Source organism: Propithecus coquereli, unplaced genomic scaffold (assembly GCF_000956105.1).
Source record: "Propithecus coquereli isolate 6110/MARCELLA unplaced genomic scaffold, Pcoq_1.0 Scaffold241, whole genome shotgun sequence".
Taxonomy (NCBI): Eukaryota; Metazoa; Chordata; class Mammalia; order Primates; family Indriidae; genus Propithecus; species Propithecus coquereli.
The window spans coordinates 2764564-2775095 of record NW_012147964.1 but is presented as its reverse complement, the minus strand read 5'-3'; the positions used below and the strand labels follow the sequence as shown (position 1 = coordinate 2775095).

Sequence of the window (10532 nt, the reverse complement as noted above, 5' to 3'; positions counted from 1 at the left end):
CAGGGGCCAGAGGGTCGAGCCTCCGACCTTCTCTCGGCCCCACAGACCCTGATGCGAGGCTTTGCCCATTCGATCAGCTTTTAATTTGTACATCAGAAAATATATTAGGGCCAAGAATCCGTTGGGGTCCGGGTGGCCAAGGTGGGCCGAGGACGGACTCAGGCGAAGGCACAGCGGTGGCGTGGGGCGGGGCAGTCACAGGTACACGGGCTGCTCCTGGCCCGTGAGCAGGCGGTAGGTGGCGGCCGGCATGGTCTTGATGTGGACCTGGGGGCGGCAGGGGAGGGGGAGGGGAGGGCTCAGGGCCGGCCTGAGGTGCAAGGTGGGCGCCCCCAGCCCCTGCCGCCGCCTGCGCACCTCGCCGTAGGCCTCGGCCAGCAGCTCCACGATGCGCGCGTGCGGCGTGGCCACCACGCTCTGCCCGTTGATCTCGATGATGCGGTGTCCCACGCGGACGCCCCCGCGCTCGGCGATGCCGCCGCGGAGGAGGCTGCAGATCTGGGGGGAGGAGGGGTGGGAAGGGGTGCTCAGGGGGCCGCGCTGGGGCTGCCCCCCCACGCCCCAGCACCCCCACACCCAGTCCCCGGCTCACGATGCCGTCCTCCACGCAGAAGCCCAGCTGCTCGCGGGCGTGGGGCCGACGGACGATGGCGGTGGTGACGGGCGGGCAGTGGACGATGCTGAGTGTCACCGACGTCTGCAACTTCGCCTCCTGTGGGACGGGGTCATTGGGAGGCAGTGGGACGACCTGGCAGCCGCTGCCCCTCTGCGCCCCGCCTTCCCCACCTGCACGACAGAGACTTGGAGTCCAGGGTCTCGATTCCAGGAGACCCTCGAGGTGCGGTTGGTGACAGACTCGAGCCAGGCTGGCTCGGGGTCAGAGTGCGTGACCTCTAACCCCACTGGGCCCGTTTCCTCAGGGTCAAAACCTGAGCTGATGGCGGGGTAAGAGGCTGCGAGGACTGTGTCAGCCCCGCCCCTCTGACCTGGGCAGGTCCCTCCCTGTCTCTAAGCCTCAGTTTCCCCATCTGGGCAACAAGGGTTAAGACTCAAAAACGCGTCAGCTGCCCTTTGGCAGAGAGGAAAGTTTCCCGGCGCCGGAGCCCGGCCACCTGCATCCCAATCCTGGCCCTGGCAGCCGAGAGGTGCCCTGGGTAAGCCACTTCCCCTCTCCGGGCCTCGGTTTCCCCAAGGGGACAGCAGTGGGCTGGACTTAACGTTCTCCGCTGTGTCCCTCTGGACTGGGCCAGAGAGACTGGCAGGGAAGAGATCTCGCCTCTCCTGGCCGCGGTTCCCCTTCCCGGGCACGCGGGGCCCAGCCGCCGGGAAGAACTCACGCGGACGGCGGCCTGGCAGGCGGCCAGGGGCAGCCCCACCAGGCTGGTCCCATCGATGGCGGTGATGCGGTCCCCGATGCTGAGGGCCCCCGAGCGCTCGGCGGGGCCCCCGTGCAGCAGGTTGGCGATGACAGCCGTGGGCAGCAGAGACCCCCAGCCCGACTCCACCAGGGCCACGCCCAGGCCCTCCCCCCGGCGCTTCTCGATGCGCACCTGGGAGGGACATGGGGGCTCAGAGGCTGTCCGTCGGGGGGTGGGCAGCAGATGGGGACCAGGCAGGGGCGGCCGACCCTCTGCGCTCACCTCCCTGCAGTTGTCGCTGTTGCAGAAGTGGTCGAGGTCCCCGTTGTGCAGGTGGCCGGAGCCCGTGGCCCCCGGGCCGGGGCAGGCGCCCACCCGGCTGGGGTCGATGCCGCTGTCCCGCAGGAACTGGCTGTAGGCCGCGGCGAAGGCCTGGCCGATGGCCTGGGCGATGAGCTGGGCCTGTGCGGGGAGCAGCATGTCCCTGGGGTGTGTGCCCGCCTCCTCCAGGTCCCCGAAGTCCCCTGACATCCTTGGAGCCGAGCCCTCTGTGCCCACCTGGGAGAGATTCCTGGGGCTTCCGGGGAGGTGGGGACAAGGCTGTGATCTCGGAGAACCCACAGGAAGAGGAGAGGGGAGGGGAGACAGCTGCCGCAGCACAGGCTGCAGGAAAAGCTCGCGGGGAGACCCAGCCAGTGGCCCTGGGGCAGGTCGGGCGACGGGGACAGCCCAGGAGCGGGAGCGTTTAGGGGAGGTGGCTGCCAGCCTCGGAGGCTAACGGGACAGTTCACACGCATGGCCCAGGGGGCTGAGGGGCGTCCGTGGGGCTTAGAGACGGCCCCGGCTGCTCACATCCTCCGAGTGGAACACGTGGCAGAGCATCTTGTAGAGGCGGCGGCCACCGTCCTGGGGTCCCGGCCTCTGGGCCAGCCGCCGCCGCGCCATGAGCACCAGCACGCGGCCGATGTCGGCGATGTAGGAGATGGTGTGCAAGGCGTGGTCCATCATGGCCTCCTGGGGCGGCAGACGCGGGTGGGTGGGAGAGCTGCCCGGCCCTGAGGTCCCCTGTTGCCCCAGCCAGGTCCCCATCCCGTACCTGGGAGTCGGCGGTCAACACCTTGATCCTCTTGGTGGAGACGAAGAGGTCCACGTCCGTCATGGGCTGGGTCTCCCCGTCTGGGGCCTGTGGGGGGCGGCGTGGGAGGTGGAGGTCCCCAAAGACGCGGCCTCAGTCTGCAGCCCACCCGCCCGCCGCGGCCCCGGCCTCACCTTGACGCGGTCCATCGCCTCCCGGGCCTGGGCCATGCGCGCGCTGGGCGGCGGGTTGCGCTCGGACAGCAGCTGGGTGGAGCCCAAGTACTTGGCCCCAAATATGACACCGTCTAGGAGGTCTTCATGGTCACAGGGACCAGGGACTGCGGACAACAGCAGGGAGGGCTCAGCCCTCGGGAACCCGCCCCTGTGGGCTCTGGGCTCCCCAAGATGGTCTGGAAGACGGAGAGTTCAACCTTGTCGCTTAGCACGCTCTAGAGCCACGAAGCTCAGTCCACTGTTCCAGAACCACCCAAGCGGCTCGGCCCTCACAGGTCTAGACCCTCCTGTCCGACCCTCAAGGCCGTGCAGGCTGTGTGGTCAGCACTTGGAGCCCCCTGAGCTCAGAACCAAGGCTGGATCCAAAACCAGCTCTAGCACCCACAGAGACCTGCACCCTGTGTTTCTAGAATCCCATGGTCAGGCCAGAACCAGACGGTCCCGCTCAGATTTCTAAAGCCCACGACACTCTAGGACTACAGTGACTGTCGCTGCCGGCAATCAATCTAGAACCAGCCAACTCTGCCTGCTGTTCTAGAATTCTCTCCAGAAAGCCTAGGACAACAGGCTGCTCTAGTACTTGCCTGCAAAACTGCACAATCGGAGTAGAGAGACAATTGTCCCCGTGTCTAAAGCTCCCCACGCTGTCCAGAGCCCAGATGGCTCTGACCCGATTCCAGAGCTCCCTGACAAGTCTCAGATAACCATTCTGTCGGGGGCTCTAGAAACCTCTCTCATTCGAGAATCAGACGTCTTCACTCCATGATTCTAGAACTTCTCAAGCATGAGTGTCAGGTATCCTATGGTTCTAGAATCCCCACAAGTAGTTTGCAGCCTCAGCCATGCCCACGATTCTAAGAATTATCTGAGAAGTCTGTAAATAACTCTGCTCTAGGAGGGTTCTAGATGGTTCTAGAGTATACCCAACCCAGAACTACGTAAAGCTTTGCTCCCAGGGCTCTGGGATTCCCTGAGCCACCTAGAACCAGAGAGCTCTGCCAGTTGGTTCTAGAATGTTCCAACCAGCAACTACGGTTCTTTGGCGTAGAAGTGTGGGTGTGGGACTGGATTCCGGGCATCCTTAAGTGAGTTCAAATCGCAGCCAGCTCTGCTCATCATCCTTCGTGACCTAAGCCTCCCAGAACAACAGACAGCCCACTCTGGGGTTCTAGAATCGTGCTGCCCACTGTGACCCATGAGGCACACGTGACTCTTGTGCCCTTGGAATGTGGCTGGTCCAGACTGAGATGTGCCACAAGCATAAAATACACGCAGGATTCTGAAGATCGAATAGGCAAAAATAGTAACATAATTTAAAAATAGTGATTATATGTTGAAAGAATAATATTTTAAATATGCTGGATTAATTAAAATATATTATTAAAGTTAAGTCCCCCCTTTTTAGGGCTTTTAAAAAATATAGATAACTAGAAAATGTTAAATCGCACATGGCTCATATCATATTTCCATTGTAGTTCTCTCTAGAACTTTCTGAGTACACTAGAATTAGACAGCTCTGTCCAGGGTTCTAGAACACCGCATGATCCAGAACAGCAAATAAATTCTACCTGCTTCATGGTTCTAGAATGTCTCCAGTCTGAATAGAACTAGACGGCTCTGTCCATCAATTCAGAACGCTCTCATAGCTCAGGTACTGCTAATCTAGAACCACAGGCAAAATGCCAAGCTCCGGAACACCAGGTGAGTCATGACTCTTCCCATGACTCTAGAACCTTCTTGGAGCTACAGGTCCCCACCAGCTCTTCCCCCTGCAACCACAGAACTTGCTCTTTGACCTTTAGTCATTTTGGGGGAAATTCTAGAACATTCCAGATGGCCAGAAGTGACTCTTATTGGCAAACATTTTCTGCAAAGGGCCAAACAGTAAATGTCCTCAGCTTTGGGGTCACATGGTCTCTGTTGCAACTACTCAACTCTGCCGCTGTAACAGGAAAGCAGCCATAGACAATACAGAAATGAACAGGTATGACTGTTCCAATAAAACTTTATTTACAAACACTGAAATTTGAACTGGATAGCGTTTTCACATGTCAAGGTATGCTATTCTTCTTTCGATTTTGTTTTTCAATCATTAAGAAATGCAAAGCCGGCTGGGCGCGGTGGCTCACGCCTGTAATCCTAGCTCTCTGGGAGGCCGAGGCGGGCGGATTGTTTGAGCTCAGGAGTTCGAGATCAGCCTGAGCAAGAGCGAGACCCCGTCTCTACTAAAAAAATAGAAAGAAATTAGCTGGACAACTAAAAATATATAGAAAAAATTAGCCGGGCATGGTGGCGCATGCCTATAGTCCCAGCTACTCGGGAGGCTGAGGCAGGAGGATCGCTTGAGCCCAGGAGTTTGAGGTTGCTGTGAGCTAGGCTGACGCCACGGCACTCTAGCCCGGGCAACACAGTGAGACTCTGTCTCAAAAAAAAAAAAAAAAATGCAAAAGCCATCCTTAGCTCAAAAGAACCATGAGCACAGGCAGCAGGCTGGGTGTGGCCTACAAAGGGTGACTTGCCAAGCCCTGCTCTACACCTGAGTGCCACAAATGGTCAAGGCCACCCTACCGCCCCCTTCTCATGCTACGACATTCTCAGAACTGTCTCTTCTCTCCCTGGCCACCTGGAATCTGCTCAAGACTCCCCGCAGAGCCTCCCTAGAACCTCATCCTTGCTGGCAAACTTCCCCCAGATTTGGGGAGCCCAGTTCTGGCTGTTCTGGAACCCCTAAGTCCCTGGGGCCGGAGTGGAACACTCACCCTCCTGGAGGGCAGGGTATGAAGCCAGGGTCTTGGGGCTCTGGAAGAAGACAGAGGAGGGGCAGGACTGAGTCGCCCTACTTGGTTCCAGGCAGTCGAGGACACCTGGAGGGTGGGACAGGCACTACCTGGGCACCGGCGGCGGCAGAGGGCTCTTCAGGTGCAACCAGAGGCACCGTCTCCAGCCAGGGCTCCGGGGAGCTGCTTGAGCTACCACCGTCCCCCCGCTCGGCGGAGGCTCCCTCCGCCCATTCTGAGGCGCTGAGATCCCCATCTGGGTCCTCAGGGGGCTGCAACAGGCGAGGGGCAGGCTCTGGAGGTCCCTTGGGACCAGGCTGGGAAGGTGGGCATTCCTCACAGTGCAAAAGGCTCAGTAGGTCATCCCGGCCGACCTCAGCAGACAAGAGCCCATGGGCGTCGGCGATGTCTGGGGGGGCCAGGCCGTGGCCGGTGGCAATGTGTAGGGGACAGGGGGCTCTGTCTGGGGACAGGCCCATCAGATCGCCTGGCAGAGCTTCAAACTGTTGCACCAGGTCCTGAATACTAGACCCATCAAGTTCCATCTGACTCAGGCTGCTGGGGCCTCCCGGCACCGGGTGCCACGGGCTGTCAGGGGTGAGGTCCTCGGAGGGCACAAGAATGTCCCTGGGTTCCTCCAAGTCCATGGCTGGAGGCCCTGAAGGGGACTGGGGCGTTGTCAGGAATTCCATGGCTGGACCCCGGGGCTCAGGCTAGCATCTTCCCCTGTGGCTGAAAGACAGAGATCCGAAGTTGAGGCTTCCTGGGTGCCGACCTGGTGACAGGCTCTAGCTGGGCACTGTTGCTAGAGAACACGTAATTTAATCCCTGCTGTAGCCGGCAAGGAAGTTAGGGTCCCCACTTTGCAGATGAGGAAAATGAGGCACCTGTCACCCCCAGACCTCTCCTCTCCCAACTCGTGGACTCTGTTCACTCCACCCCTGGTATTCCAAGTCCTCCTCCCCTGCGACGTGGAACCCAGGCTGGAGACACAGACCTGCTCATACCCTGACCCTACAGACCCGTCAGAGGCAGATCCCTGAGCCCCCGCAGTCAAGACCCCAGTTCCGTGACCCCCAAACCTAATAACTCAGGACCCCAACCCAAGACTTGAGACCGAGGACCCCAGACTTAAAAACGAGAGATCCAAGACGCCACAAAGCAGATCTCAGTCTCCAAATCCTCAAGGTCTCGCCAAGATCGACGCAGACACAGACTCCGACTTCAGATCCAGCCTGAACCCCGACCCCAGCCCGCACGCGGACCCCCGACCTCAGGCTCCAGCCCCAGACAGCGCCCTGCCGGACCGGGGCACTTACGTCTCACATCGCAGCCTCCTAAGCACCGCGCGGCCTCCAGGACAGCCCTGTGATAGCCCGGCCGCGCTCCCTGCAGCCGCAGCTCGCGAATTCCTTGCCGGGGCGCCGACTCAACTATTCGCGCAGCGCCCTGGCCCACTGGGCATGCGCGGCCTCGCAAAGCCTGCTGGGAAACGTAGTTCTTCCGGGCTAGCCCCGCCGTGCGGTGTAGCCGACCTAGGGTTTGAATCCTGGTCCTCCCTGCACGCAGCGTGGGAGCCCGGGCTGGCCCCTGGGCATGTTTCCTCTACTGCGAAACAGGGTTAATAATTACTGCCTGCCTCCTATGACTGTGGTCATGATTCCAACAGATGGCGGAAGGGAAGAAGTGGTCTCTGCGGGACTTGGGGCACCGGAAGCAGTGTGGGGACCCTGTTGAAGACGGACTTCCGGTTTGGCTCACTGTGGGGAGACAACGGCTCGTCCCGGAGCATTTGGGATCCGCCTGGAATCTTTACCTTCCTGAGCCTCCGTTCCCTCGTTACCTGGGGATATGATAGTCCCTCCCCACCAATTGTGAGGAATAAACGGATCAGGCAGCTTAAGGATTTAGCAACAGGGCCGGAACATAGTAGGAGAGTAATAATTGTGAGTTTTTCTTTTAGGCTTTCAAGAATTGCTCATTGGATAGAATCAGGAACATAAAAAGTGTAATAATTTAAGTAAGCGTTACGTAACTGAAGAAGGGCAAGAAGGCAATGAAATAGCCTTTGAACAGCCCCTCATACAGTAACTGATACGTCTACAAAAGTCTAAAGAAATCACGGTAAATAGATGCCTACTGGGAAGACTACATTTCCCAGAAACCTCTGGGGCCTACAACTCCCAAGCACCCCCTGGGCCGCTGTCGTATCCCGGAAACGTGCACGCGCAAGCAGCGAGGAATACGTCATGGCGGCGAGACGCCTCTTTGGGGCTACCCGGACATGGGCCAGTTGCGGGGCCCGGGCGCTTCTAGATCCCTCCGGTCCTGGGAGACTCTTGATCCGGGATTATGCCAAGAAACCGGGTGAGCTGGGTTAACAGGAACCAAGATGGGGACGGTGGGTACACCGGCGGGTTGGTAGTGCGCAGGCGCTGTTTGGAGAGGTGGGATCTAGAACTCATGCGCAAGCGGAGAGCAGCTCTACGCGCAGGCGCAGTGTGAGGGTTACCGTAATGAGCGATCGGGTCCAATGCGCAGGCGCCGCTCAGCCAATAACGAAGCTGTGGGTTCCATGGAGCAATTGCGTTTCACTGCGCAGGCGCGGGTTCGTAGGGATTGGGGGGGTGGGGGGGTTGCAGGGGGCAGGTCATGAACTTGGGTTCCAAAGCAGTTTCTGCTTCCAAGTCATTGTGCGACTTTGGGGAAGTCATCTCAAGAAATTCAAAGTCATAGGGGCCCAGCTAAGTCTTAGCCACTCAAGCAAGACGAAAACGAGGTGGTTAAAGTTTTGCTGGATACAGCCCTGCCTGATCTCCTTTGTCAAAAGGAGAAAATTAGCAACTGTTAAAGATGGCCCATCGGAGACTTTCCCCATGAGATAACCACATGCAACCAAAATATAATCTAAAAGGGATACTCATTATTCTAGTGGCTAGTCAAAAAAATAAAGAGCAAGACGTGTTCACTCTGAGTATCGGTGTTGTTTAAAGCTGCGGCCGAGAGTCCAGCCAGGGCCCGGGGCGGGCAGGGCGGGAAGGGTGGCTTTCCCAGGGTGGAGCTGGGCTGAAACGACTCTCTCCCGCTTCTCCCAGTCATGAAGGGGGGCAAAGGGGGCAAAGGCGGCGTGGCCAGCGAGGCCCTGAAGGACCCCGACGTGTGCACAGACCCCGTCCGGCTCACCACGTACGCCATGGGTGTCAACATCTATAAGGAGGGCGAGGACGTGGCCCTGAAGCCAGACTCTGAGTACCCCGAGTGGTGAGTGGGCTGGGCTGCGTCGTCCTGGACCAAGCGTTGTCCCCTCGTCCGCCCCAGCGGGAGGCTGAGGACACCCAGGCAGGGCAGATCACCACTCCAGAGGGTGACACCCGCCCGGTCCTGGCTTCAGGGCACAGGGCGGCACCACTCTGCCTCAGTTGTTCCATCTGTCAGTGGGAGTGATGGGGACCTTCCCTCCCTCAGAGGGTTGTGGGGAATTCATGAGATCAAAACGCATTGAAGTGCCTAAAACGATGCCTTTTTTTTCTTTCACAAACATTTATTGAGTGCCGACTGTATGCCAGGGCCTGTTCTAGGCTTCGGGGATACAAAGGACACAAAACAGGCAAAGATCCCCGCCCTCCTGGAGCTAGCTGGGGAGGCAGAGAGTGAACGGATAATCAGGGAGATAGGGTGGTGACAATCCCGGGAGGAGGGGCAGCAGAGTGAGTGATGGGGTGGGGCGGCTTGGCTGGTCAAGTCTGACGTTTCATTGTGAGGGGGCTTCCCTGGGGAGGAGATGCAGTGGCTGGAAGGGGCTTCAAAGAGAGGGCACAGCCCGTGCAAAGGCCTTGGGGCAGGACAGAGCCTGGCGTGTGGGAGGCACAGCGAGGAGGCCCGTGTGGCTGGAGCAGAGTGAGGAGGGGGAGAGAGGGAGGAGGGGAGGGCAGGGAGGGGATGGGCAGGTCGTTCAGGGACTGGTGTGCTGCAGGGAGGATTTTGTCCCCCCTCCCCGAACCCCAAGAACAGGACATGGGAACCCCCGAGCTTGGGAAGGCTGAGGAGTGGGCAGGCACGTGGCACAGTGGACAGTGGTGGGAGGCAGGACAAGGACTGGCGCGTGCCCACCTCAGATGAGATACCAGCGCCACTGGGACAGTGGCTTCTCGTTCCAGGGCCAGGACCCGGCCCGGGAGGGGGAGGGACGCCTGTGAGCGGGACTCGGATCCAGCCCTGCTGCCACAGGGAGCCCTGGGGGGTCGCCGCACCGCCCTGCTTCCTGTCTGCACCCGACAGGCTGTTCGAAATGAACCTGGGCCCCCCTAAGAAGCTGGAGGAGCTGGACCCCGAGACCCGGCAGTACTGGCGGCTGCTGCGGAAGCAGAACATCTGGCGCCACAACCGGCTGAGCAAGAACAAGAAGTTCTAGCGCGGACAGGCCCGAGTGCCCCGAAGGAGGGCCCGGCGGGGCCCAGCGTCCCCCCAGCCCCGCCGCCGGGACTTTCTGTTTTTCTGGAGAGAACGGACTTGGGGCTTCTGCGTGGCACCCCCAGCCAGGCTGGACCAGGGCCGCGGAGGCCAACAAAGACCTGTCGTGGTGGCCCTTGGACGCCCCTCGGTCTGACGTCGGGCCTGGGGACAGGTGGGCTTCGCTCCTTGGGTCCCTGACACTGCCCTGGGGGCCGCGACTCCACACCACGAGGGGCAGGTGGTCCCAGCTGAGCCCCTCTCAGCCACCACAGCCGCAGGCCCGACCCAGGCCGTCGGGCTCGGGAAAGCGTCTTCGTGGGCGCCGAGAACCGAGGTGACGTTCAGTCTCTCCCAGACAGGGAGGCCAATGCTGCCCTGTCCCGGGAAGCTCATCGTCTTAGAGGGACGCCGTGGTGCGGATTACTGCGCGCCTGCCTTCCCCGGGCTGCCCTGGCAGGTGGAGGGCATGAGCACACGTCCCCCTCTGGTGTTCCCTGAGGGCCATGCGGCCCCACTGCCACCTCCCACAGTTCCCCTGCTCTCAGGGTAAAGACCAAAGTTATAAAGGCCACTGCACCACCTGTCCTGTCCCCTCCCTGCCCTCCCCTCCTCCCTCTTTCCCCCTCCTCCCTCT

The 10532-nt window shown here is 60.1% G+C and overlaps 2 protein-coding genes across 3 annotated transcripts; one reads left to right on the top strand and one right to left on the bottom strand.

The window, feature by feature from the left end:
- Positions 1–125: 125 nt before the first annotated feature.
- Positions 126–6867, bottom strand: APBA3 (amyloid beta (A4) precursor protein-binding, family A, member 3). 2 transcript variants are annotated; one of them, XM_012646316.1, is made up of 11 exons: positions 6766–6867; positions 5557–6178; positions 5429–5468; positions 2628–2773; positions 2455–2541; positions 2211–2372; positions 1641–1820; positions 1338–1550; positions 593–712; positions 358–498; positions 126–267 (listed from the first exon to the last, which is right to left on the bottom strand). In XM_012646316.1, exons 2-11 carry the CDS (start codon positions 6136–6138, stop codon positions 196–198), a joined length of 1743 nt encoding a protein of 580 aa, XP_012501770.1. In that variant the 5' UTR covers positions 6139–6178; positions 6766–6867; the 3' UTR covers positions 126–195. The 2 variants fall into 2 exon arrangements, with proteins under 2 accessions (XP_012501770.1, XP_012501771.1); XM_012646317.1 differs by lacking the exon at positions 1338–1550.
- Positions 6868–7695: 828 nt separating this feature from the next.
- MRPL54 (mitochondrial ribosomal protein L54) lies at positions 7696–10521 on the top strand. The gene is made up of 3 exons (XM_012646304.1): positions 7696–7813; positions 8542–8707; positions 9725–10521. Exons 1-3 carry the CDS (start codon positions 7696–7698, stop codon positions 9855–9857), a joined length of 417 nt encoding a protein of 138 aa, XP_012501758.1. The 3' UTR covers positions 9858–10521.
- The last annotated feature ends 11 nt before the right edge of the window (positions 10522–10532 follow it).

Excerpts from the sequence above, each read along its gene's own strand:
- APBA3 (XM_012646316.1), bottom strand. The coding sequence starts at position 6,138 with ATGGAATTCCTGACAACGCCCCAGTCCCCTTCAGGGCCTCCAGCCATG. Across the intron at positions 2,774-5,428 it reads ATACCCTGCCCTCCAGGAGG|TCCCTGGTCCCTGTGACCAT; the intron begins GTGAGTGTTCCA and ends TGTTGTCCGCAG. Across the intron at positions 2,542-2,627 it reads AGGCGATGGACCGCGTCAAG|GCCCCAGACGGGGAGACCCA; the intron begins GTGAGGCCGGGG and ends CGCCCCCCACAG.
- MRPL54 (XM_012646304.1), top strand. The coding sequence starts at position 7,696 with ATGGCGGCGAGACGCCTCTTTGGGGCTACCCGGACATGGGCCAGTTGC. Across the intron at positions 7,814-8,541 it reads GGATTATGCCAAGAAACCGG|TCATGAAGGGGGGCAAAGGG; the intron begins GTGAGCTGGGTT and ends CGCTTCTCCCAG. Across the intron at positions 8,708-9,724 it reads GACTCTGAGTACCCCGAGTG|GCTGTTCGAAATGAACCTGG; the intron begins GTGAGTGGGCTG and ends TGCACCCGACAG.